Consider the following 26,509-nt stretch of genomic DNA (forward strand, 5'->3'; position numbering starts at 1 on the left):
CAAAATAAAAGCTGGATACTCCCCACGGACTTTACTTAAATCCTATCCTGTATTTCCCCCAAATTGAAATGTATATTATTGTATGCTATTGTTCTTGATATGTTAAATTACCCAGTGCTTCATTTATTTAGCTGCAGAACATAGCTACTCACCTCTCCAAACTCTGAAGACAGAGGCTGTGGTCTTATTTTCTTATTTTTTGTCAAAAAGATAACAACAATAAATAATTTAAACTCTGCAACATTAATGCAACTGCCCTGGGACCCCCAGGCCAAAGTCTTTAAATAACATATTCTTAAATGGCATATTCCTAAATAAAAGAGTCCCGAAAGCAAATACTTGCGCCTGGGAAACCAGTTCAATCAGACAGTGGTTCGGAGTATTACAGCAGTGAAAGGCAAAAACGTATTTGGACACCACGTGGGATTAATCCTACAATAGCAAATACACAATTTAGTTGACCAGCATGATTCACAAGGGGAATGTTTCGAAAGCTATATATTGTAAATACCCCAAACCATTGTTGGCAAATGTTGTTTCATCACTACTCTCTATCCACATGATCAAAAATGCAAGATACCTGCCTTCACTTGAAGACAGTGTTAGTCACATCCCAAACCATTAATACTGTTTACCCTCTAATTCATACACATTATAAGTATGTCGATAAAGGAGGTGAAAGACAAATCATTATGCATTGGCACTTGAAGCATTTCACTTTATTTTGAAATATCTGACCGGATGCTCTTCTTCGTCTTCGCTGTCCTTGACAGCACCGGTATTGTCACGCTGCAGACTGGTACAGCCTCTTGTGTCTACCAAGTGAGATAGACGTGCTTTATGTTTGTCTTACTTTGGATGCTATGTTACTATCCGCAGTCACCCAGTTGTAGTTTTGGTTAGTGTGCTGTTCATTTCTTTTTCCGTTCTGTCTGAATCCTGCGCTCCCTGAATGTCAGACTTGGAGATGCCAGCTAAAACACATGGAGTTGGAGTCTTCTTAGAGCTGAGGAAAAGGCTCCAGACTGGACTTCTCATTGTCGGGTAATTATTCTGAAAGATAGCGAGATAAATTAACAGAGACAGTTATTACAGCCATTTCACATGTTTGTATTTCCTAGCAAGGCTAGCCTCGAGCGTTAGCTAACTTAGCATAGATAGCTAGCGTCAGCTATACCGTTAAATGTTACGTCTCTGTTGTTTCAGTGAACCATTCAACGACATTTAAAAAAACAAATTTTTTGTACAACAATGTCTCAGGAAATTAGTTACTTAAGGAATTACTGGGTTTATCTTTCTCTGGACTAAATAAAGGGGTCTGACAGAGAAGACGCATGTTATTCTTCTGTTTGTTGTCGGTCGTGTAACAAGCATTAACATATACTAAGTTTTGACGACAAGTCCCTTATCCTCAGAGATTCCTCTGTTTGTCATTACACTACACAAATAGTCCATCAGTGAAGACACTGTTGTGTAAGGGCTGTCTGTACCTTAATTCTAAAAAAAGGGGAAGATATATAAGGAAGATATATATATATATTATATATATATTATATATATATATTATATATATGTTATATATATATTATATATATTATATATATATATATATTACTATATATATATGTATATAATATGTCTATCTATTATATTACCTATATATATATTATATATATCTATATCTATATCTATCTCATGTATATATATACGATCTCTATATATCTATCTCTCTTCTCTCTCTATATACTATCTCATCTCTCATTTATATATATATATATCTTTCTTATCTATTCTATCTCTATCTATCTCTCTCTCTCTCTATCTCTCCTCCTCTCCTTATCTCTCTCTCTCTCTCTCTCTCTCTCTCTTCTCTCTTCCTCTTCCTTCTCTCTCTCCTCTCTATCTTCTCTTTCTCTCCTCTCTCTCTATCTCTCTCTCTCTATCTCTCTCTCTCCTCTTCTCTATATCTCTATCTCTATATATATATATATATATATATATATATATATATATATTATAGTGCTGTCTTTTGTTGAAAGGCGCCTTCAAGTAAAATGCATTATTATAATTATTGTTATTATACTGAGAGATGCTGCGTTTCTGGAGTGTGTCACAAATGTAAAAGACAGGCTATGTTACAAATACAACCTGGGCCTGGCTGTGATTGACTCTAGTTTCCAGAAAACGTGGGACAGTTTCTGTGTGCTTGACTTGAGTATTTCCAATTAATGTTACCCTGTATCTCTACTCCTCTGCACTTCAAAGGAAATATACTTTACACTCTACTGTATTTATTTGACAGAGTTACTAGTCACTTTTCGGATTAGAGTTTAACAGTAAAGCATAAGATCATGTCATAACGTGTAAAATGATGATATAACACTGACAGTAATGCATTATGAGTACTTTTATCTTTGACACATTAGGATGACCTACATTTTTTTGCTGATACTTTGATAGTTTACATTTTGAATGCAGGTGTTGTACTTATAATTGTGTAATTCAATAGTGCAGTGTAGGGATCGGCCTTTTCAGGGCAGACACCGATTAATTGTAATCAAGGAGACTGAAAACCGATAAGCATGCAGTGAAAATGAAACTCTTTGTGTCAAAGTTTTGACCAACCAGTGATGGAATAAACCTAAGTACAGTTTACTCACGTATTGTTCTTGAGTACAATTATTTAGGTTCTTCACATCAGTAGTTCCTTTCTACTCTCCATACTTCCTCTCCACTGCATTTATCTGATACACTTATCAACTAGTTACTTTGCAGTTTCAATTTATTTTAGTGTTTAAAGGCTGTTAATTGTTGTGGACTGGGAGCTAAAGTAGCACATTTTTTAAAATGTGTTTATTTTATTGGCAGTCTGACAGAAAATTCACTGAATATCGGCACCAATAACTGCTCTACCCTGAGTGTGATATTGCTTCTTCCACCGCTGGTGTTTTTTGAATCTTTCTTGTTTGTCTCTAGCCATGTGGCTCAGTGGCGTGTTCCTGTTGTGTTGTGTCATGGGCAGGTAGTCTTGTTAGAAGGGCCAAATATACATTTAATACAGAAACAAAATAATATCATGTGATGGAGTGCACCTAGTGTCTCTTAGCTTCACATAGACAGTGGAAGTGTAGCATGGATATCGTGTTATTAAGCATGTTAATCGAATGTAAGTTTATACGAATATGTGATAAAACAAGAGAACCTAATAGCATTTTAAGCATGTATATTTTTTGTTTTTCAGCCTGTAAAGCACTTTGTAAACTTGCATATGAAAAAGTGCTATATGAATAAATAATTGTTCCAAACCTTATGACCAATTCATATACAAGAAATTCATAATATTAAGCAGCATAGTGCAGGGCCGAACAGATTTGTCTTAGGCCGTCTTTGAATGCAGGTGCTACTGCCAGCTGAATTTGGATGTAATACACCTTAAACATCACTAGATGGGGTCAGTGAGATTTTACAGGCAGGAAAACTGAGTCCTGGTCCTGTCCTCTCCCCCAGAGCACTGAATGTACAATGGAGAGGTGGCTGCACAGTAAGACAAACTTCAGAAATATTCAGTAAGCTTAATTCTTATATCTACATTTTGCATGACAAATACAGGGCTGAAGGTTGTGTTCAGAGTAGGGGAGCTCAAGTTAGGCATTTCTCATGAAAGGAAATGAAATGGGAAGGCACCGACCACTCAGACTGGGACTGTACTCTGTCAGTATTTCCAATGCAATGTGAGATAAAGAGTAAAAAAATATGATTAAACCCCCTGAAGTACATCCCAGCGGAGCTGCTCGGCCTGTTTGTTTCCAGTTAAAACGGCATTTCCTCTCAGTGGTTTTCATGAACTCAGTCATTATTCAGTGCTTCCTTTAGCTGAGACAGCAGCACCCAGCAGGAGGTAGAGTTGCTAGTTTGTAGTATTATTATTTCAAATTTCTTAACATAGCCCCAGTTTTGTAGAGAAAGTTATACTTCCTTCCAGAAAACATATTTTGTTCTGCTCAATAGACTGTATTTAAACACAGTATATGTTTATTCATTCTGTATCTCATTTTTCATACAGTCTTGGGTACTGAAGGCCAACTCATTAATCACTGTATTGAGACCTTAACTAATCATAGAACCTAATGAATCCATATTTGTATGATTTGATGTTGCCAAGTTACAACAAACCAGTATCTGACAGCTTGTTGTTCACTTAACAGGCATAAGTGCCAAGAACAGAGACTACGAAATGATCCAGCCTCCTCAGTTGAGAGGTCATAATACATTGAGGCGTCATTAACACTAATGTGTCACTTTACATAATGTTTTCTTAAGTGTTGAAAGCACATTGTGATGTTTTGTTTTTGTGCTCTTTCATTATGAGAGTTAGACAAGAAGAAAAGCAATACCCGCGTTTCTGTCCGTTCAGTATGAGGCTACGACTTGCAGCCGCGTTATCTTATATTAGCATAAAGACTGGAAACTAGCATGAAGACTGGAAACAGAGAGAAATTACTATTCTTGCTCTGTTGAAAGATTGCAAAAATCTACCTAACTTGTTTGTTAGTTTGTTTGTTTGATATGTGGAGGAAAAAAAAAAGCAGTCGTGTTCCTTCAAGATGACATGCGGCGCATCTTCTTGGTCAGGAGCAGTGACCTCCTGGAGACTCTGTTAATTGTCTGTCAAACTCATGGTGACAAGAAGACTACAGGAGTCAGGCTAGGATTTCACACCTTTCATTCTTTATGCTCAGCTCAGCTAGTTTCCTGTTTACCATGCATACTAGGGATAGATCAAATATCTCACTTAGGTGTTTCAGACTGCAAAGTGACTTGTAACTCTGTTTTTCAAATAAATGTAGTGGAATGAAAGTATTAAGTGTCAGAAAACGTTAGTGCTCAAATATCCTATGTTCCTCAAAACTGTACTTTTGTAGGTAGATTTTGACACTAAGATTTTATTTTTACTACAAATGTTCCAAAATATTTGTGATTGGTCTTCTTGATGACTGATAATCTGTATCGGCCCCATTTCCAACATGTTTTCCCTTGAACCTGAGTGTAAAGCATCTCTTTGCGTCTGTTCTCCAGGAAAGATGTAGCCAAGAATCCTGCAGATGTAGCCGTGACAGGTGGAGATTCTTCTCTCCACATCCGGACTCCAAGAGGTGAACTGAGCCTGACTTTGCCAACAGGAGTCACCTTGGAGCAAGGATCCTGCATTCCTACACCTGCAGGAGAAGCCAGCGGAGAGGAGCTGCATTTCAGGCTGCGTATTAGTGTCACGAGAAGCCCAGATGAAGGTAGGGAAACACACTGAGACACGTGCAGCCTCCCTCTGCTTCGCTAGACTTCTCTGTGCCAAGGCCAGGACAAAGTCTTTTGGTTGCTATTTGGAGCTTGCTGTCTATTTTGAATTAATTGGACTGAGTCACTTGGTCATCTGAGACGGTGAAGGTGTAAATTTTGCTCTTGGGATCCTCAGCAGCTCATAGGCAGCTGATCATCAGAGTCATGAGAATACTCCCTTTCGATTTGATCTCATATCATCAGAAGTGCACCCCAGAGTCATTGCATAATATCCACAGACCCCAGCTTTTGGTTTTCCTCCGATTTTTCATGTCACTCCCAGCACATGAAGAAGTTACAGCAAAGGACAGTCATTGACAAATCCAATGAAAATCAGATTGATTGCCCACACCCTAGCCAAGCCACCTTTGCCACCCAGTATTTTATCGATTTTCTGCCCTGTAGTACAAGGTTACCACCCTTTCACCAAATCTGGCTCATTTATTTCTTTGCCTTTGGCCCTCCGCAGAAGCATCCGACAGCGTGATGGAGACACTCCGGGCAAAGGAGACTTATTGCTTCTACTGCCAGGGCTGCATGACCAGGCTGCTGGAGGACAGGTGAGGAGCAGATGGACGAGGAGGAGCATCAGTGGAAATGGGTTTTTATTTACACCCTCCTCCGCAGGAAGAGGAGCGGGTGTTTATTGATGGTGTGACCCAGCGTTGGAAGTGATAGTCTGGGGAAGAAAAATAGATGGATGGAGCTGGAGCCCACAGTTGTCAACCTGACTGGTTTAGAGTTATAGAGTCGGTGTGACGTAAAGGTCTGTGCTACCTATTAAAAAACAATTGTGTTTCTTACCTTGAGGTGCTTCGGCTGGACAGCGGTATTGTTCTTATTGCCTTAAGCTTTTAGCTTTCTGTGGTCAGCAATGTGACACGCGGAAAATTGCAATCGCTGCATTACCCAGACCCTTGGCCTTCGGCTATGTTTCTCAGCAATAACCCACTAAAGGTTGCCAAATACTTATCTTTCTGCTTTCAACAAGAGCTGGGGAGAGTGAAAATGTCAGGAGAAGTGCTCAGAGAGGGGGAAGTTATAATTTCAACAAGATTATGGCTCATTATGCTCTGGAGCAATATGTTCCATTTGTAGCTGCTCAGAGGTGGTAATGCTGTCATTGACTGTAACCTTCACAAAGAACCCTCTAAAGTTTTCTTTGTACGGCGCACTAAGTGCTGCTTTACTGGAATAAATGAATGAATAAAACAAGTATTGTATCAAAGCTGCGCTGATCAGTCATTTTATATTAAGTGTATCAAATGGATGCATGTAATGGGTAAAGGGTTGCTAGTAGTGATGATTCATCTGAAAATGATCACCCATCTCTGCAGTTCACTTTGTTCTACTAAGCCTTTAAAGCTGCTGTAAGAATTGTTGTCGTTTTAGCTAACTTCCTGTCCATTTTGCCGTTAGCAGTCCCCCCCTACGTCATAATATGAACGCAGAGCGGTAATCGGCAGACATAGCAGCAAACAGGAGGATGCTCTTCTCTTCATGTTCACGAGCAGACGGGACCGCCCTATCGTGGAATTCTCTGTCATGATTGGATAAAGTGGGCAGGGATATCAGAAGAATCTTTTCTCTTTCACTGCATGAGCGGAAGGAGAGAAATGGGTTACTGACCAAACATTCTACAACATTGATTGCTGTTGGTATAGAGCTATTTAAACTTTGTTTCATCAGCACAGAGCTGTATTCATTTCAACATCTCAAATATTAAACCCGCGGTACACTTGTCTGCCCAGCGTCAAACAGCAGACAGACAAAGTTAGCAACTTGCTAGTGAACATGGTGCTGCATTTAGAGGCCAAATATTACTCTCAGAAGTGGGTGGAAACTTAAATGAGAGTGAATTTTGAACTTCATTCTTGGTCCAGAGACAAACACATTCAAGTAAATACTAAAGTTGCTTCATAATTCTTGACGTAAGAAAATGAACTGTCGGCTAAAATGTTAGCCATGTTAGCTGTGTTTAGGATTTATTCAGCCAAAAAAATAACAATACTAAGTGTTGATTTAAGTAAAATAAATACAATTACTAATAGGAGATCAGGAACCATCACAACATTAAAACAGAGGAAATGCAAGATTAGATTGTTCATAGAAGTTTTGGAATGTGCATGTTTTCCTATTTTGGAAGAGTAAACATTTGGAACATGGAAAGATAAGTCTATATGATAATATGGTGGTGTCCTTTTTATTAGATATTACGAATATTTACCTGTTTTCCTGCTGTGGACATGGATTCTGTATTGTGATTTTCTCTGGCCCTAAGGAAACATTGTGCTTATTGAGAGATAAAACCTGATACAACCTCCAAATATTATTGGACAACAATAGAAGGAAAAAATAGAGCTGCAACAATTCATCGATTAGTTGTTAACTAGTAAATTATTCGTCAACTACTTTGATACCTGTGAATGTTTTCTTGTTTCTTTACTTCTCACAGTGACAGTAAACTGAATTTATTTGGTTTGTAGAAAAATGACATCTAAGGACATCTTCTTGGAACACTGATTGACAATTTTCCTCATTTTATAGACAGAAGAACTAATCACTTAATTGAGAGAATAAACAATATATTTATTTACAGTGAAAGTCATTGTTAGTTGCAGCCCTAACGAAAACCTCCAATTCCTTTTTTTTGTCATTTTCCCTCTTCCTCAGAGTGTTCAAGCGAGTTCTTCCTCTTCCTAATGGCAACTGGAACGCCATCGTTGACGACTGGTGTTGCCACCCAGATCCGTTTGCCGGCAAGCTGCTGCCCCGAGCAGAGGACTGTCTATTGGGCGACACCTTCCTCCTCTTGAACAGAGATGGCAGCTGTGAACAGACTCTCACAGACGAAGTGAGCCCAGTTGGCTCAGAGGACAGTCAAGATTCAAAGGTGAGTGACGTGCAAAGGAAAACAGCCAGTCTGCTCCTTTTATTCTTGGAAAGAAGACAAAGCCTTTAAACAAGCATGTCAGAGTGTTTGAATTCCTAGAAAACCAAGGATTTTGAGTTTTTTAAGCTGTAGTGGGGAAGTATTCAAAACACTAAATGGTCAATGCCATTTCTTTAAACCACAAATTGGATTCATAGTCGTATCCTACCGTACACGCACCCACACACACGCACTCCTCAGACAGCTGCATCAGTGAAGTCAAACTGTAGCACTCTGTAGACGAGGATTGATCTCCCTCCTCCTCTATTAGTCATTCCCTGCACGAGTGGCACTCTTTGCATGACTGAAACTGAGAAAAAATAGAAGGAGAGGCAGATAGAAGGAGCAGGAGAACAAATGACAATCAGCCTGCCATATATCTCTCCCCGTCTCTCCTCCTCTTCTGTCTTCCATCCTGGTTTAGTGGCGATCGATTGTGGTTTTATAACAGCCAAGTTGAGGCTGGGCGTGTCTTGTGGTGAACCATTTCCCGTTCTTTGCTTTGGTTACACACAGAAAACCTGCCGCCGAGTGGCTCTGGTCTCCTGCAAGAGCTGTTCATCAGTACTGGGAGAGGCTGTGGCGCCAGGTATACATCATTTTTAGCTGATTTTCATAAATAGTCATAATTTCAACTGTGTTTATGATCCTTTCTCTGTTGAATCTCCCAGAGACCCTGAAACTGTACATCACCCAGGTGGTAGTGGAGCCGGCTGTGGGAGACAGAGAGCCCGAAGCTTCACTTAACAGGCAGGTTTTTATCCAAGAAGAATGGTGACAATTGGGAAACTGTTGAAGCACATAATTTCATATGTAAATAAATGAAAAGTGGCTGTTGCATGCAAAAGAAGTAGGAGAAAAAATAAAATCAGACACAGTCCTTCTGGATTAACTGTTGCGATGGTTGTCATTAGGCCTGTAATAACGATTATTGTCACTGTCGATTAATCTGTCAGTTCTTTTTTCTCAGTTCTATAAATATCAAATTGGTTAAAAAATATATCGATCAGTGTTTCCCAAAGCCCAAGATGTCCTAAAATGTCTTGTTTATTCCACAACCTAAAGATTTTTGGTTTACTATCATAGAGGAGTAAAGAAGCCAGAAAATATTCACATTTAAGAAGCTCAGATATTTTAAAAAACATTACAGATTTATTGATAATGAAAATAGTTTGTATGTCTATATATATAAATAATATCTGATAACTAATTGATTCATTGTTCCAGCTCTACTTGTCATATATAATTTCGTCCTTTCAATAAAGTACGGAGACTTTAAGTCAGTTCATTTATATGTCAGTCTTATATGTGACGCACCACTGATTGGATTATTCAAAAACCCTGGGGAATAACACATATCAGCAACGTAGGTCTGAATTAAACATTTTCATAAGCACGTCTCCCACAGTGCAAAGTCTGAATAATTTCAAGACTACGCAAAATCATCACTCACCGTCTCACTTTGATTGATTCTTTTTTTTTTTGCTTTTGCTTTATGATTGACTACATTATTATTATTTTTTTATATATATATATATATATATATTTTTGGTCTATTATGGCTTTATTGACAGGTAAGCTGAAGATATGACAGGAAACAGGGGGAGAGAGAGGGGGAGCAAAGGGACCCAGGCCGGGGGTCGAACCCGGGTCTGCTGCAGAGCCTCGGCACATGGGGCGCGCACTCTACCAACCGAGCTACACGGCGCCCCGATTGACTACATTATTAAACTTTTCAAAATAAGTACGGGGTATTTGCATGACCCGAAAAAGTTAACATAAACTTTTCTTGAAGCCGTTTGTTAATCAAGACACGAGACCCACAGGCCAGGTGAATAAAACTGTGCAGTTTGTAAGCTCGCAGACAGACAGAAATATGCTTACACTTTCTTTTGGCAGATTTACGAAGCTGTATGTACGCCTACTTCTGTCCCATAAATCTCAGTCATTGTGGAAAAAGGCACACATGCACTAGCTTTATTTAGACTCCCACAGTTATTCATAAATGAAACTAGAAACGCCATTCAACATCCGTTTGCATATAGATACATGTGCTTGCTCTACTGTTCATTGCACCTGCAGGAACGGAAAATAAAGGGCCCAATGCAATTTAACTGATTGTGTTTCATCAGCATCAGAAAAACTGCCATTATATATGACCGCAACAAACACTCTTGGCTATTTATAGTGCCCACACACAAACACACGTACCGTACCTGTGAACCATCATTGTAGTAATATCATAATTAAACGTCAGAAGCGTGATCAATGATTGATTTATAGAGCTCATAATGAAACAGACTTCAAAAAAGTGCTTCACAGTTGAGGATCACCTGAAACGATCATTAACAGGGAGATGATTGCCACGGTGTAAAGAAAAAGAAAATCATCACTCATAAATAATTTAGAATTAAGTTTAGAAATGTGCCTCCGAGTGATATTTTAATGAATGCTCTGTGGACTGTTAAATAATAGCACAATCCAATTGGCAAACAACCTAAACAAACAATGTTTTAGGTAACATCTCTCGCCTTGTACTTCGTGTCCTCCACATCATTTTTACCCACACCTGTCTCCGTGAAAACGTGTGTGAATGGTCAGAGGTGTGAACATTCTGATCGCACAGTCTACCTTTATGATTGCCAGTTGAAAAGGCGTATGCATGGATTTTGTGCACACGCATCGTTTATACACCTGACCCACCTCATCTTGCCAAAAGCCATTGATGTCACCATTTTGTTTTACTCATGAGGTTAAATGACACTATGAAAATGAATACGCTCTATAAAGGCTAAATGTGTGTGAACATTGTCTCTCTGTGACAGATCTCTCTATGTGGAGAGGACTTTAGCAGCCAGGCTGTTAGGGCTGTCCAGCTCAATGAGTACCTTCCACTTCTCTGTCCAGACTCCTGATGGAAAAGCCTTCTTATTGGTAAGAAGAAGAACACAATCACAGAAACCCATGACGTTTTAGTAAAAATAGAATACCCAATCACTTGATAAATGGGAAAGAGCGATGTAATAAGCCGACTGACTGTGATTTAAGAGTCGTTGAGCATACAGCCAGGCTTTTAGCTGCTTAAAATCAGCTACATTATTACAAGTGGCCCTTGTAAAAGAAGAAACGGGACATATTTCTTCAATAAAAAGACATTGCAATTTTCTGTTCATTAATTTGGGCATTATGCTGAAGCGTTTTATGTACATGTGCATGTACTTTACACTCAGTAATAGATAAATGGTTCACTGAATACAAAATGCTATTAAATGCATAAAAAATTACATTAAAACTAAATGTAGGTATACTTTAGTGTATGCAACATTCTGTTTAGAATTTTCTGCAACATTTAACTCTCTATTAATCCCTCTATTTACTTACTTTCCCATTCATTTATTTATTAATTTCTCAATTTCTAAGTGTATTTATTTACATAATTATTTCTGTATTCTTTTATCTTTGTATTTTGCAAGATATACATATACATACATACTATAATAAGCTGATTAATGAAAAATTGATGAATTAAATGATGAAGCAAATTAATAATACAAAGGTAAATAAATACAGAAGCACATTAACATATCAATTTACGTCACATGTAATAAAATAGTGAATTCCGACATTTATGAGACGTCTATTAATGTATTAATTTTGGGTGTATTTATTTTTGATTTTGGCAGTTTCCGTCCTCCATTGAAGACTTAGATTTTCATAGAATTAGGGAAAGCCATGAAGTATAAAAGTAATAAAACAATGTTAATTACGTTTATTGAGTGACCCTGAACAAAATATGAGGGTCATTAAAAGCACATTATCGTCCCCAAGTATCACTCTAACCCCGGCCTGCATGAGTGGATGTGTGGAGTTTATGCGCTGGAGAGTGATTCCGTCACCCACGTGTATTTGAAGTGTTAAGTGACCTGTCTGCTCCTCCTGCAGCTGTGGCTGCTGAACAGCGACTCCATTACAGCAACGGTCCCAGAGACGCGTGTTGGGGGTGAGAGGTCTATCAGCTCTCCGGCTCTTCACACTCCATCACCCAGAGCTGCCAGAGCCCTGAAACTCCTCTACACCAACTGCTCTCACACAGGAGCTGAGCAGAAAGAGTAAGCAAGGACACTTAATGCATCCTCCAACCCTCTTAATCCCCACCTTCAATCTTTGTTTTCCTCTTCTTGATCTTATCTGTTTTCATCTTTCGAACGCACCCTCTCAATCACCACCTGTCTCGGCTCACCGAGGGATGAAAGATTACTTTGTCGGCGAACAGATTTCAGGTCTTAATAGAACATTTTGCAGACACGGTCGCACTTAGACATACTTGTCTATTATTTTGCAAATGAGGTCGTCATCAAAGGCATTTATCATCTAAACGTTGTCACTCACGGGAGCCACGCTCACGTTTGTTGCACATACAGGGGGTGTTGTCTTTACCGGATCAAGGCTCCGTACACCATGCCGTGAAGCATTGGAAAAGGTGTAGGTGGATGTGGTGCATGTGGTTCTCCATGTTCAGTACAGCAGAGCCCCACTGGAGAAGCCTTCCACCCTCATTATTTTCAACTGAATCAGCACACAACGTTTTTTTTTTTTTTTTATCCCTCCTCCTCTTCCCTGCAGCCGTGCAGAGTGAAGGCAGAACAGAGAAGTTTTGATGTTTCTAGCGTTTTGACAAGCCCCAACCGTCTGACTGACGGAGAAAGGGTAATTAGATGAAAAACTCACACGAAAGGAGGCTGGCCTGTCTTCTCAGTCAAAGCAGTAACAATGCATTTAAGTGACTCGATAAACTGTACGAGCTGAGTGATGCATGGGGAAGTGTTTCAGTAGAGGTGCATGCTGGGTACCAGGTAAAGATGTCATCCTAGTAGAACAAGCCATGACAGCAAATTTGACTGGACTACTGCTGTATTTGTCGAGCATGCATAAGAATGAACACCTTTCCATATGATTACTACAGCGTATAAATGGTTTCATGCTGCAGACATCATTTTAACCTTTGCCATTAATACATTTAAAAAACATCTGTTCTTCCACAGTCTAAATTTCAAACGTGTTTACTGTTGCAGGCTGACTATCTAGAACAGGGCTGCCCCAACTTTTTCCTTTGGAGGTCCAAAACTAAAGCTTAATGGTGGGGCACAGATCAAAAGCAAAAACATACTGCATTACATTCGTAAATGCAAAATGATGCTACGATCCCAAGTTCTCTTAATTGTAGGGCTGCACGATTCATCAAAATATTATCAAAATCCCAATGTGGCCAAGTGCAACACAGAAGCTGTAATATTTTGATGAAGGTAAAATGTGACAAAACACCATTATAGTGAGGTGCTGTGGTGCTGCATAGATGTCCTGTTATACCAATATTGCTCTGTTTGATTGGTACAGACCCCAACAAATGTCACATAATAGTATTTGTTATGATTTTTTTTATTCTATGATGCCGTAGAATTCCTTCTTACTAATTGTAATAAAATCATCAGTATGATGTGTCAATCTGCCCGCTGTTCTCGGGTTACGAAAAGTAATTCATAATAAGGGATTCTACAGAATTACTGTCTGAAAAAAAATAAAATGTCATAAACTGATTTTCGATTATTTTTTCAAGTTTAATTAGATTTTTGGGGTTTTTACAAACATCTAACACAAATTTAACATTATACTGGGCCAACTTTGGACCACGGGCCCCACTTTTGACAATTCTTTCTTTTTTTCTTTTTTTTTTTACAATAATGATAAGTGATATATTAGTGTTACAAAACTAGATTCATGTCTTTACAGGAACAGAAAACATGCGTAGACATTTTTCATCAAGATCCCCAAAATGTTTTTAAATGTTTTCAAATCTCAAACATATCTTTCACTTGGTATTTATTATTCTGTGTTCAGTGTTCAAACCTAAATTGATCCCCAGCTTCTCGTCACTAACAAATTAGAGTGAAAGTCTCGGCTTAAAGGCACTTTACATTTGAGTAACTGCTTTTTAAGTTTATTTCTGACATTTCTCCAAAGTCTCGCAGAGCTAAGTGCTGGTGTTACTCACATTTCCATTTCCCCCTACATAATTTACCATTCATCCTTCATCACTCATCTCTGACATTTTTAAATTAAATGTTATGCCTGAGGAGCTGAATTCCCTGGATGATGGCCCTCTTATTCAGGATACAGTTGGTCACAGTCGACTGCAGCCAGAGGTTGCCGTATGTGTTGTTAAAACTGCCAATAATTGGCTGGAGAATCAGTGAGCCAATGCCTAAGTGGATTATGCTTGTCACTAATGGCGGTGACTTGATTATGAGTTGAGTGAAAGTCGTAGGCACCATCTACAATAGGAATCAGGACTCGTAGATATGGAAATTGAGTCTGATGGAAATTGTATGGGCCACAGAATGTATTCTGAGGTATGTGAGAAACCACTGTAGATAGAATAAATTACATTTCCATGTGCAAAGAATTATTATGTGGACTGGTTTGGGTCAAAATGAGTACATCATAACTTGATTAGATTTTCATTGCAAATAGCAAATCTATTCAAGTTAGTGCAATACTTTTTGAGTGGCTAATAGCATGTATACCATTCATGTAACTAAAGCCTGAAAGATTTTTGGGGCTTCCAATATTGATGTATCGGCCAATATGCGCACATTTTTTGCACCCATCAACTCAAATGTGGTTGTGAAACACTGGTGCCAAAGATATATAAGGGTTAGGGTTAACAGGCAGAATACTTTACAGTTTAACAATAAACTTAAACTTAACTGGGAATTTAAAAATGATGAGCATCTTTTCATCATCTTTCAGGGATATTTTTCTGCATTATAATCTCCAAAGAAAAGTTTTTGTATCGGCACTTATCGGACAATATAAACACCGCCGATGATGTATTTATGATTGGCCAATATCAGCTGTTAATATTAGCCAACTGATATATTGTTCCTGATTCAATATACCAAGATTTGTAAACCTGCAGTCCTGAGTCTTGCGGTTTCCATTTTTACATGACAAATACAGACTACTACTATCTGGTGTTATAGAGAGTCATTTCCTCTAACGCAGGTGCATAATTTATAGGCTAGTTGGCAGTCGTCTGTAGTCTTTGTGGTGTGTTAAAGTGCAACTTTTTGGCCATAGACACAGGGGACGTGATGCGACGCAACATCCAGCCTTCATCACTGCTAGTTCTTTGATGTCGGTTTGGTATGTCTGGGCCCTAAGACAATATATAATCTCATATCATGATAACAATACAATATCAATATATTGCCAAGCCATAGTAGCTATAGCAGTAGTGTTTCTTCAGTGTGATGTCTTCAGTAGAACTGCCAAAACTTTGAGAGGACTTTTCCCTCTCAGGAACTGCACAGATGGCTGAATGTCACCTAAACAAACAGGATCAGCACCACAGACTGACAGTCCATCAGTCTTTCTTCTCTCAATCAATCCTCCTCCTCTACTTTCGGTCCCCTCTTCTTTTCATCACAGCACATACACAAATTGATGCCACACACACACATTCGCTATCAATCCACTTTTATGTATCTCTAGTTATGTAGTTCAGTTTACAGTTTAAAACTTCTTAATTAAAATGTCAGAAAGATTGCGTATATGTGGAATTTACCGCAGCTATTCTGGGCATCATCCTGGTTGTATAATGCTGTGGCAGTCACTACAAATCACTCCTACTCTGCTCTGTGTGTGGTTTCAGCATTGTAACAAGTTGGGAGGTCAATGCCATAGGACATCCTGTGGTGCTGCCGCTGACGGTGTGCGAGGAGCTCCTGCAAGTGATGGATGACAGCAACTCCACGCTTCCTGCATCTATGCGTTGCATGAGGTCCTATGAGGTGAGACAGTTACTGTGTACTGAAATGGGCAACAGATGATAATAAGGCATGTTGAATTCTCTGCACGGCCGCATGTTTTTTGATATTTTTAAAATGCTCATGCTGATACTGCGCCAAATATGCACAGATGTGGGAAGTCTTCTTATTTATCTTCATCTTTTTGAAAAAAAAAAAAGCTGTTGTAGCAGCACAGCGGGGAGTCCTTTAGCTGACAGCAATCACTTATTTCACTTACTTCTTACTTACAGCACCTTGTTTATCCATTATTCAGTAGTGCTTGACAGTGTTTTTATCCCGCCTTAATTAATTTCATGATTCAGAGCTTTCAGTTAACAGCTTGGCTTTAGGGATTATGTGGGTCAGATGTAAGGTTTTACTTTTGTCAGCCTTATTCAAGCTTTTATATACCTGTAATTGTGCAAAATGTGTATATTTAGCCTGAGTTGCCGAGGAAAAACTCTTTGACTAGAAAATAGGAGGTGTTAACTTCGCTGACAACTCTTTTCTCCGAGCCATTTTAAACATAGTTACAGGGGTAATTAGCGCCATTATCCTCCACTTCCTGCTCAGAAAGTTGGAAAGTGACTCCCTCCACTTAAACATGTTTTTCATCTGCTAAACAATACGAGAGCTGAGATAATATATGATGAGCAAGTCTTTGAAAGGGAAATCTACTGCTGTGCTGTCTTTTGTTTAAGCCCTGTCAGAGAGTGTTCACTTGAAGGCTTGGAGTCTTTCTGAATGTAAAGGTAATGGAGGGCTGCACTGAAGAATAAATACTTCCTTGCGATTGAAAATAGATAGAATAGAAAATAGATGGAATAGAAAATAGAATAATAGAACATATAAGACTTCACTTTATGAACTCATCCAGTAGTCTACAGGAATTACAGGAAATGTGCTCTTGATTTTGGCTAAGGTAACAATAAAGTTCTTTTGATTTTCCCTCCCACTTGTCACAAACACCAACTATTCATGCCTTACTGCAACTACAAGAGGACAAGCTGCTTTTTAGTGCTCTCTGGTGGGGGTCTTTTAAATCACAATGTTGTAACGGTTCAGGACTCAGAAGTTGATGACTGTCAGCCCTACAGCTACTCATACAGTTGTAAACTGTTTATGTGCTGTGACAATGAAAAGCTAAACATAGGGGGACACAGGAATTAATGAACAGTACATGACATGTACTGATTTTTCAAATGGTCGTAGAACTGTAACTTGACACACTGCGTGGAAAATGCATATTATCACAGGTTAGCATGTCACCATGTAGCTAAAGCATACTATACCAGGCCTGTGAAGAAGTGCAGTCTGATTGTAATTGTTCTAACTGTAAAGCAAAAGAGAATCTGCCTGTGACTAAAGAACAAAAGGTTTTAGAAGCAGAGCGACGGCACTAATATTTCACCGGGTGTCTTTTTGGGATGACAGTAAGCGAGGCTTAAATTCAGCAGTATGTCGCCTCATAAGTGGAACTCGGAAGAGAGGGCTCACTTACACCAGATTGCTGTTCTAATTATTTCACCTAGAAGAGGTCTTGTCTTGCCAAAATGTATTGTGCCTCACACCTTAAAATGCTCACTGTGGTTTGTGGATTTTTGTTCTTTCTCTTACACACTGGGGTACAATGATGAGCAGTATTGTTGTTTATGAGCTAACAGCATGACAGTGATGAGTGGCAGAGAAATTAGGCTCTGCTGTAATGGAGAGGCTACAGATAGAGCAACCCAGACATAGGACATAGTATCTGTCTGGTGGTGGACGCGGTTACAGCAGCAGTACAGAGAGTGGGATAAACTGATACACTTGAACACTTCCTGATAGAAGCTTGTGCTATAGGCGGCAGGTAATGTGATCATAGGACATCTAGAGTTACCAGAGATGTTCAGAGACTGTCTGAAAATCCCTGTTTAAAACACTGTTTGAAAAGTACTCTGCCGCCGTGCAGTGGGAAAGCAGTCTGGGAGCGTATAATGATCTGAAGAGTTCCATCTGCTGGAGATGATGAGATGAAGATGTGAGAGAGGAAAAGGGGTGGGTGTTCTGAGCTATGGTTTACCTACTGTTGGCTTTTGAAGGCTCAAGTGAGCAAAAGCCTTCTTGAGAAGTGTGAGCGCAATCACTTCTGCCTCCTTCAAAGGAAAAATCTCACATTGTGTTCATCACACAATCGGACAGAATTGGACAAGTTTAACCCAGCAATTCAAAAGCACTTATTTGGAAGAGGGATGGTAAAGGCCCAGTACACCCACAGAGGTGCCCTCATGTATTCTGCCTGAATATCTATGCTCAGGTTGAAGTGGAGCTTTGCTGAGAGTTACGTGAGGTCACCAAACTCCATATATATAAAAAAAAAAAATGTAAACTTTTCATAGCAGATATTTTATATGATTTAGCCGCAAAAGCACAGGTTTACAACGCATATTTCAGAAATGTCAGGTTGCTTTGTAAAATTTAAATAAGTAAAGAGTGCATCACATAAAACTGAACATAAGCAGAAATTATTTACAAATGACTGCAAAGACGAGATTTGATGTTCAACCTGATACACTGTTTTGTATTTGGATAAACATACTTTCTTTTGGAATTTTAGGCCAGCAAGACTAACTCAAATAAGAAGCAGCAGAAGACTGAGGGTTGTGAAATGCTCCCAAAAAATCCTGTTTGGAACATTCCACAAGTTCATTGGTAACTAGGGGGAGGTTCACCATTATTTGATGCACAATTGTGACTCATATCATCAAAAGATTCAGAGAATCTGGATACATTTCTGTTCCCTCGGCAATGCAAAAAACGTTGAATGCCCAATACCTTCAATCCAAAAAGAACAAAATGGTTGTATTAATGATATTACTGCATGGGCTGCATTTTTAAATGCAAGTTGAAACTCTACCATCCAAGCCGGAAGCCATGTATCAACAATTTCCTGAAAATCCACGACTTCCCTGGACCTGAGCTCATCAGAGATGGACTGAAGCAAAGTGGAAAAGTGTGCTGTGGTCTGACGAGTCCACAATTCAGATCGTCTTTGGAAATCCTGGACCTTGTGTCCTTCGGGCCAGCGAGCAAAGGGACCGTCCAGATTGTGACCACTGCAAATTTCAAAGCCAGGCATCTGTGAAGTTATGGGTATGTGCACATGGCAGTGGTAACTTGCACGCCTGTGAAGGCACCATTAATGTAGAAAAGGTACATACAGGTTTTTGAGCGACATGCTGCAATCCAGATGACGTCTTTCTCAGGGACGTCACTATTACAGAAAGACAATGCCCAGCCTCATTCCGCACAATACAAAGGCATGGATTTGTAGTAAAAGAGTGCACTACATTAATAACAATCGTATTCTATTTAGATGAGCCATTTCAAGAGCCCACCAGTTGTGCACACTGGCGCACTGGGACACTTAAAGGTACTGAGCCATCATTAAAGTCATTGTGAAGCCTGCATGGTTCATGCAATGACAGGTGAAAATGTCTGATGTGAAAAAAAGGCCAATAGTCCGTTTCCACGGTAGACATTTTGACTTGTCAAAGCAGGAAAAGCACCGGGGGAATTTACAACATTAAGGATGGCTGCATTCCATTTCAGTGAGCTAGTTCCAGGACTCTGGTATTGTGCATGCTCACTCACTGACATGGCTCACTGGGAAACTTAATAGAATGGAACCATTGTTAACGTCACCGGTCACACTGCTGCTTTTCTTGCTTTGACAAGTCAAAGTGTCTTTCATGAAAAGAGTCCATTAGAAAAGGCGAGCCAGGGACATGTTAATCAAGCACATCTGTACACATGCGTGAGGTCTAACCAGTCAAAAGTGAAAACACCTGTGTGATTAGACCATGGCTGTGTGGGACCTTCAGAAATGATCACTAAACTTTTCTCAAAATTTAGAATTGTAATTCTCAAAGCTACAGGTTCAACTGTGACTAAGTGTATACGCTTAAACTATGATGGTTCTTTCAAGCACATTTACCTTTGTAGAGACTTCCATTCATGTGGCTTACATAATTGGGTTTAACTGTTAGCTGCACATCTGACTGCTAATGTAAGGCCCTTTTTTTCCCAGTAGACATTTTGACTCATGGCAGGAAAGGCACAGGTGTTCCTAATAAAACAGCGCTGGCCCAGTTTGATTCAAGTCTCTCAGTAGGTCATATTTCAGTGAGCCAGTACACATAGTGGGCCTTTCCCACAGAAAACATTTTGACATGTCGCAGTCAGGAAAGCGCAGGTGTACCTAATGAGATTAACGATGGCAGAATTCTATTTAGCTGCTTGAGTTTCGGACTTTCGGACTCACTGTCACTCTGTCATGACTTACTGGGGCACTGGAATCGAACCGAGCTATTGTTACTGTTATTCATTACACCTCTGCTGTTTCTACAATTTCTGCCGTAAAAAGGGGCTTCTATAAATGTTCCGGAACTTGCTCACCTAAATGGAATGCAGTCGTTAATATCACAAATGATTCTTTTAAAAGAAATACAAACTGCCCCTACAGGATGATAAGATAATGTCAGTGAAAGTAAAATACACTACACTGCCAAAAGTATTCGCTCACCTGCCTTGACTCGCATATGAACCTAAGTGACATCCCATTCTTTATCCATAGGGTTTAATATGACGTCATCCAACCTTTGCAGTTGTAACAGCTTCAACTCTTCTGGGAAGGCTTTCCACAAGGTTTAGGAGTGTGTTTATGGGAATTTTTGACCATTCTTCCAGAAGCGCATTTGTGAGGTCACATACTGATGTTAGACGGGAAGGCCTGGCTCTCAGTCTCCGCTCTAATTCATCCCAAATGTGTACTATCGAGTTGAGGTTAGGACTCTGTGCAGGCCAGTCAAGATCATCCAGGTGTCTCCACTGCTCTAGAGTCAGTGGCAGCGTGCTTTACACCACTGCATCCGACGCTTTGCATTGCACTTGCTGATGTATGGTTTGGATGCAGCTGCTCGGCTATGGAAACCCATTCCATGAAGCTCTCTACGCACTGTTCTTGAGCTAATCTGAAGGTCACATGAAGTTTAGAGGTCTGTAGCAATTGAGTCTGCAGAAAGTTGGCGAACTCTGCGCACTATGTGTCTCAGCATCCGCTGACCCCGCTCCTTCATTTTACGTGGCCTACGACTTTGTGGATGAGTTGCTGTCGTTCCCAATTGCTACCACTTGTTATAATACCACTGATAGTTGACTGTTGAATATTTAGGAGTGAAGAAATTTCACGACCACACTTGGTTGCACAGGTGGCATCCTATGACAGTACCACGCAGGAATTCACTGAGCTCCTTAGAGCGACCCATTCCTTCACAAATGTTTGTAGAAACAGTCAGCCTGCCTAGGTGTTTGCTTTTATACACCTGTGGCCATGGAAGTGACTGGAACACCTTATTTCAATTATTTGGATGGGTGAGTGAACACTTTTGGCAATATAGTGTATATGGATACCTACAGCACTGTCACAAGACTAACTAAGAGTTTGCAGGTAACTATGAATTGGGTGTGTGTGTGTATGTGTGGTTAGCCCTGTGAGTAGATCAAAGCCTGCTCCATAACTCAGCCTGTTATTATTGCTGCATGTGGAATGTCTACTGTTGTCTGGGCTGCTGTGTTCCCCGCCCTCCATCCCCGGGCCTGCCAGTGTAATGGGGTGTAAAGTGGCTCAAGCTTCGAGTGTCACTCTCTACCCCGGGAACAGACATCACCTCCCACCCACCCCCACCCCCCACCTCATTAATCTCCTCCTCACTCCCACAGAGACGGCATGTAGGTTAAACAGAAAACCGATGCAAAAACTGAGCCGACGTTTTACCGTATATAACTGAGGGGATGTATCGATCACACGTCGACTCGGCCTTTCTGTAGTCCACACGGCCTCCCAACAGGAGCGGCTTCACTTTGTCGAGATAAATTATTTCCCCCAAGATGCACACGTCTCGATTCATTGCGCGTGGCTCAATGGATGAGAAGAGGAATTTATCAACAGAGCGGATGGTCTGTGACGCTGTGCACATCAGTGTTTACATCATCAGGAACGAGGCTGCAACTGAAAAATGTTGTAATGGTAATTTTGTGTTCTTGGAAATGATGCGGCTTATTGAACCAGGTCTGTAAGTGTAAGATAGATTAATACTGTATTGATTATATATATGGCCTATGCCCTGAGCCTGAAGTTGTTGGCTTATGTATTAAAGCTACCAGTCAGTATCTATGTCTGGCATACCCTCACATCCCTATGTGATGAACACCATAATGAACATGTTCCAGATGTGTGCATGATTTCTTTGTTACAGTGTTGCAATATTTTATTTAGATTAGTGGTTTTGTTAAGTATATAGATATTATTACATTCCGCAAGACGTTGCATTTGAGCTGCAAAACTGAAAACACCCTGCAATAAAAAACTTGATTGGACAAAAACACATACATTTGGACCCATTTGATGGCTCTGCAGAAATCTGTTTTTTATCAACCTACCTCTCTGATGTGTAGAAAACTGAGCATCAGAAAGTGTGTGTTTGCTCGAAAGACTTTGTCATACCAGCCTCTTGTCCTTGTCCCACTCATGTCATTGTCAAGAACCACTTGGACCGCTGTTTTGTAAAGTCCCCTCTTCAGATAAGGAGCAGTTGTATACTAATGGAAAATAAACCCAAATGTAATATCCTGATACAGGTAGATGTGTCGTACTCGAGGCTTTGCAGTGATGCTTTAAATTTCACTATGCTAAAGCTCAAATGCATTTCAGTGAGATCAAAGAACTGTAACACCCTTAAGAATATTACCATCATGGTTTCTGGGCAGACCTGCTGTCAACATCACTGCCTGTTTAAAAACTCTCTTCATGTAATCTTCATACTGTTAAATACTATCTGAGAAGCTTTTTTGTGTGGTTTCTCGTAAAATAAATAGTTAATTCCGAAAACTTTGTATGTTCTGAACAGGAGCAATTGGAAAGTAGTAAGTCTTCTGATTCCTTTGCTGGTTTCTGTGATTCTTCAGTTCTAAGAGGTTCTCAGCCAGCTGGTAACCTCTTGGATTTGACCTTTCATGTTGTAGACAGGTACAGTGATGTCAAGGAACCACCACTTGCGGTCCAACATTGGCTTTGCATCCACACATTTAATGAGAAAAAGTCACAGGGCTCACTCAGACTGAATTTGAATATTGCTTCTTTTCTTTGGACTGAACATCTGGTGGGGTCCTAATGATGCTGCCGATCTTTTTAAGGAAATCGTAAGGGGCTTTTGGGCTCTATTTTTCACTCCTAACATGGTAATGAGTTCACTAACCAAGAGTGAATCACATAAATATTTGTTTCCTTGTAAATAAGCACATCGTGAAGTTATTTTTAGCTAGTTCTTTGGCTTCGGTACACCCAAGCAGATATGAGAGACTTCATATAATTTATTGACTGACCGGTCAATAGATAGCACCTCTCAATGTATTCAGGAAAAATGGAAATACATGGGTTTTTTTTTTGTTTTGTTTTGTTTGTTGTGTTTTTTACTGATCTATAACTTTGATACAGCAACATAATCACTAATTTGACTCATGGTGAGTGTAAGTCTAATATTTACCTACATTTGCCTCTGATTTTGGTCTCCTCCAACCCTGAGAGAGGTGTCTGGCTCTTAAGTAGCTAAATCCTTAATGCTCCACTGTGTTCAACAGCTGGTTGCTAACTTTTCCCGTCTGACGCTTGGTGCTGGAATGGTGTTGTTCAATGAGTTCAATGAATTAACTTTTTTGCTTTAAAACCGCTGCTGGCTGAAACCAGAATGGACCCTTAGGATGTGAGCAATGAGACTGAGTCAAAACAGTCAAGTAACAGATAGTGTGACTTTAAAAAAAATGAGCTAAAAGACGATAAAACACTCCAGAGACCATATTCACACTTGGCCGGTTTCCTCTGCCATTTCGCTCAGGATGTGAAGCTTGAATGTCTTACTGCTGTGTTCCACCCAGTTAGCACACATTCTCCTTTCAGACGTTGGCAAGATGTAGTATTGGGAGTGTTTGCTAATTGAGAAGCTTTGGCGAGCGTCAGCATTTGGTCGATGTCTGCATGACGTATGTGCGCTATTGGAGCAGTTGCAAGTCCCGGATATGTAGGGAATCCGACAAAATACCCAGATGGACAGGGCGTCGTTTAGCTCAGTTGGTAGAGCAGGCGTCCTATGTACAGCGACTTTGTCCTCGCTGTGGCGGCCCTGGGTTCGAGTCCCGGCCTGGGGTCCTTTGCTGCATGTCACTCCCCCTCCCTCTCATCCTGTTTCCTGTCATCTATTGATCTGTACTATCAATAAAAGCCATATAATGGCCAAAAAAATCCAGAGGGACATTGGGCCACATTTTATGGTAAAATCACATATTTGATAAGCCATCAGCTTTCATTTGACAACGGCCAGCCTTAGGGTTCAGCTACTCCCTAGCAAACATTAACTTTAATTGTGTTATACGATTTTTATTTAAAATTTAAAATTTTTATTTAAGCCTGGAGGTGAAAAACACAAGATGTAATCAAACTGTAGCGGTTGAATGCTAATGTCAGTTAATGGGAAGTCAGAAATGTTTTAACTTGAAATATAGCCTGATGTACCACCAGATTTTAACTGTTCGACCTTTTAGTTGCTGATCAAACAGAAGATTCCCATACTTTGATATGACATACAACCTGGAACAGTTTAGCATAACCTTATCCCAGCAATCAAACTTCCTCCATGTTGTCAGGAATGTGCGATTGCTATGGAGAACTCCTTTCAATTTAAAATAAGGTTTTCAGGGGCTTTAGATAAAAACCCATTCAGTATTCTTGCATCCATCTACTCGAGTTTCATACATTAAAAGTTTGGGGCAGTGTGGCCAGAGCTCCTGTATTGGCCCCTACAGAGCTCCACAAAAGGAATTTGGGGTTTTGTGTCTCCACAACTGCAACATGTCAAGTGAAAGGTGCACAGCGTTCTCTTTCCTTAGCTTCCTTTTCCTAGCTTCAACATGGCAACCCTCCAATCTTAAGCCAGGTTCTTTCCTCCGTCTTCACTCCTCTTGTTCTGGTTCTCTTTCACATCTGTCTTCTTTCTCTGGGACTCTGAGTTGTGTTAGGAGCAGGTCACCTTTCGTTGACGTTTGTTATCATTTGTATGAATTACCATTAATGCGCTTGAGTGGTGTGCAGACATTGGCATGGGGATGGAGAAGACAGGGCCTTGAGTGAGGCAAATGTCCTCATCCATCATCCCAATATAGAGCTCTCAGTGGAGCGCAACCATTGTCTGCAGCAGGCAAACACCCAGGAATAACAGATGGATGAAGAGAGAGAGAGAGACGGGCCTGAGCTGATTTGTTTTCTGTGCTTTGTTTATCCGCATGTGTGTTTTTGAAGTTGATTAAATCTCCACCACCTGTGTTTTTTTTGTTGTTTGATGGCAGTAATTGCAGATAATGGGTTGCTATGCTGATCAGCAGACTGTTGAGATCCTGTACATCTGTGCTTTGAGAAACCCAAATTCTCATCTTAACAGTACAAACTACGAGTTTTGGAAAGATTTTCCTTAATTCAATCTACTTTCATTGTATTCTCATGTGTCAGTCATCCATATAGATTTTCACCTTTGCTAAACTTGCGTCTGTTGTTTTTAGGTGGGGTACCTGAGGCTGTGAGGTCAGAAGTTCGATGTCAGATGCCAGGAGGTCAAGACTCAACTCATCACTTGTGGTAGAGAATTCAAGAAGACCTTTGTCAGCTGACAGAAAACATATAAATGTACTGTATGTCTGTATATGTTAAGGTAACACTGCACAGGTTTCCAGTAAGTATTGGAATGAAGATTACTGCAGGGATGGCTTGTTTCAAGTCATGCTGTGGTTTCTGGTTGCTTCTGTCAACATGTTTGGTAGTCTGTCATCTGCTGCCAACAGATTCCTGTTGAAACAGGTTGCTGCCAGGCTTCTGAATGTTACCCATTAAATGCAAAACTGGAGGGTAATGACAACTTTAAAACTGTTTTATCACGAGGCTCAAATGTTTGAAAAGCATGTATATGTCCACTGTTTGTCCATTCTAAACTTTATTTTGTATTTTTTTTTTTTTTACCATTCTCAACAGAAGCAGATTAAACTGTTTGGAAGTTTCACCTCTCCTTTTTGTGTTTTGTTCCCTCTCTGCTGGAAAGCTCTGCTGGTTGATATGTGGGACATTGTTCTTGAGTTGACTCTTGATGAAAGCTTATTATAGAGGCACTTCAGCCCCAGGGTACAGCAGTGCATCCTCCTCTTGAGTGTACTGTAATTACAGCTTGTGGAGCTAGGTGATTTTTGTCTAGTCGTGGGTTTATGTGCGAGTGTGTGTGTGTGTGTGTGTGTGTGTGTTTCTGTATGTGTGTCAGTGATT

At 40.0% G+C, this 26,509-nt stretch overlaps 1 protein-coding gene across 1 annotated transcript; it reads left to right on the forward strand.

Annotated features, from left to right (window-relative positions):
• The first annotated feature begins 768 nt into the window (after positions 1-768).
• On the forward strand, positions 769-26,249 carry ube3d (ubiquitin protein ligase E3D). Its single transcript, XM_030392673.1, has 10 exons — positions 769-1,044; positions 5,077-5,288; positions 5,804-5,894; positions 8,008-8,227; positions 8,783-8,855; positions 8,938-9,016; positions 11,092-11,200; positions 12,209-12,375; positions 15,978-16,116; positions 25,759-26,249. Exons 1-10 carry the CDS (start codon positions 953-955, stop codon positions 25,777-25,779), a joined length of 1,203 nt encoding a protein of 400 aa, XP_030248533.1. The 5' UTR covers positions 769-952; the 3' UTR covers positions 25,780-26,249.
• Positions 26,250-26,509: the final 260 nt, after the last annotated feature.

Source organism: Sparus aurata, chromosome 17 (assembly GCF_900880675.1).
Source record: "Sparus aurata chromosome 17, fSpaAur1.1, whole genome shotgun sequence".
Taxonomy (NCBI): Eukaryota; Metazoa; Chordata; class Actinopteri; order Spariformes; family Sparidae; genus Sparus; species Sparus aurata.

What these genes read in the sequence shown, in the direction of transcription:
- ube3d (XM_030392673.1), top strand. Translation starts at nt 953, where the DNA reads ATGTCAGACTTGGAGATGCCAGCTAAAACACATGGAGTTGGAGTCTTC. An exon ending in ACCAGGCTGCTGGAGGACAG is followed by an intron (nt 5,895 to 8,007) that starts GTGAGGAGCAGA and finishes CCTCTTCCTCAG; the next exon opens with AGTGTTCAAGCGAGTTCTTC. An exon ending in GTTGCATGAGGTCCTATGAG is followed by an intron (nt 16,117 to 25,758) that starts GTGAGACAGTTA and finishes TGTTGTTTTTAG; the next exon opens with GTGGGGTACCTGAGGCTGTG.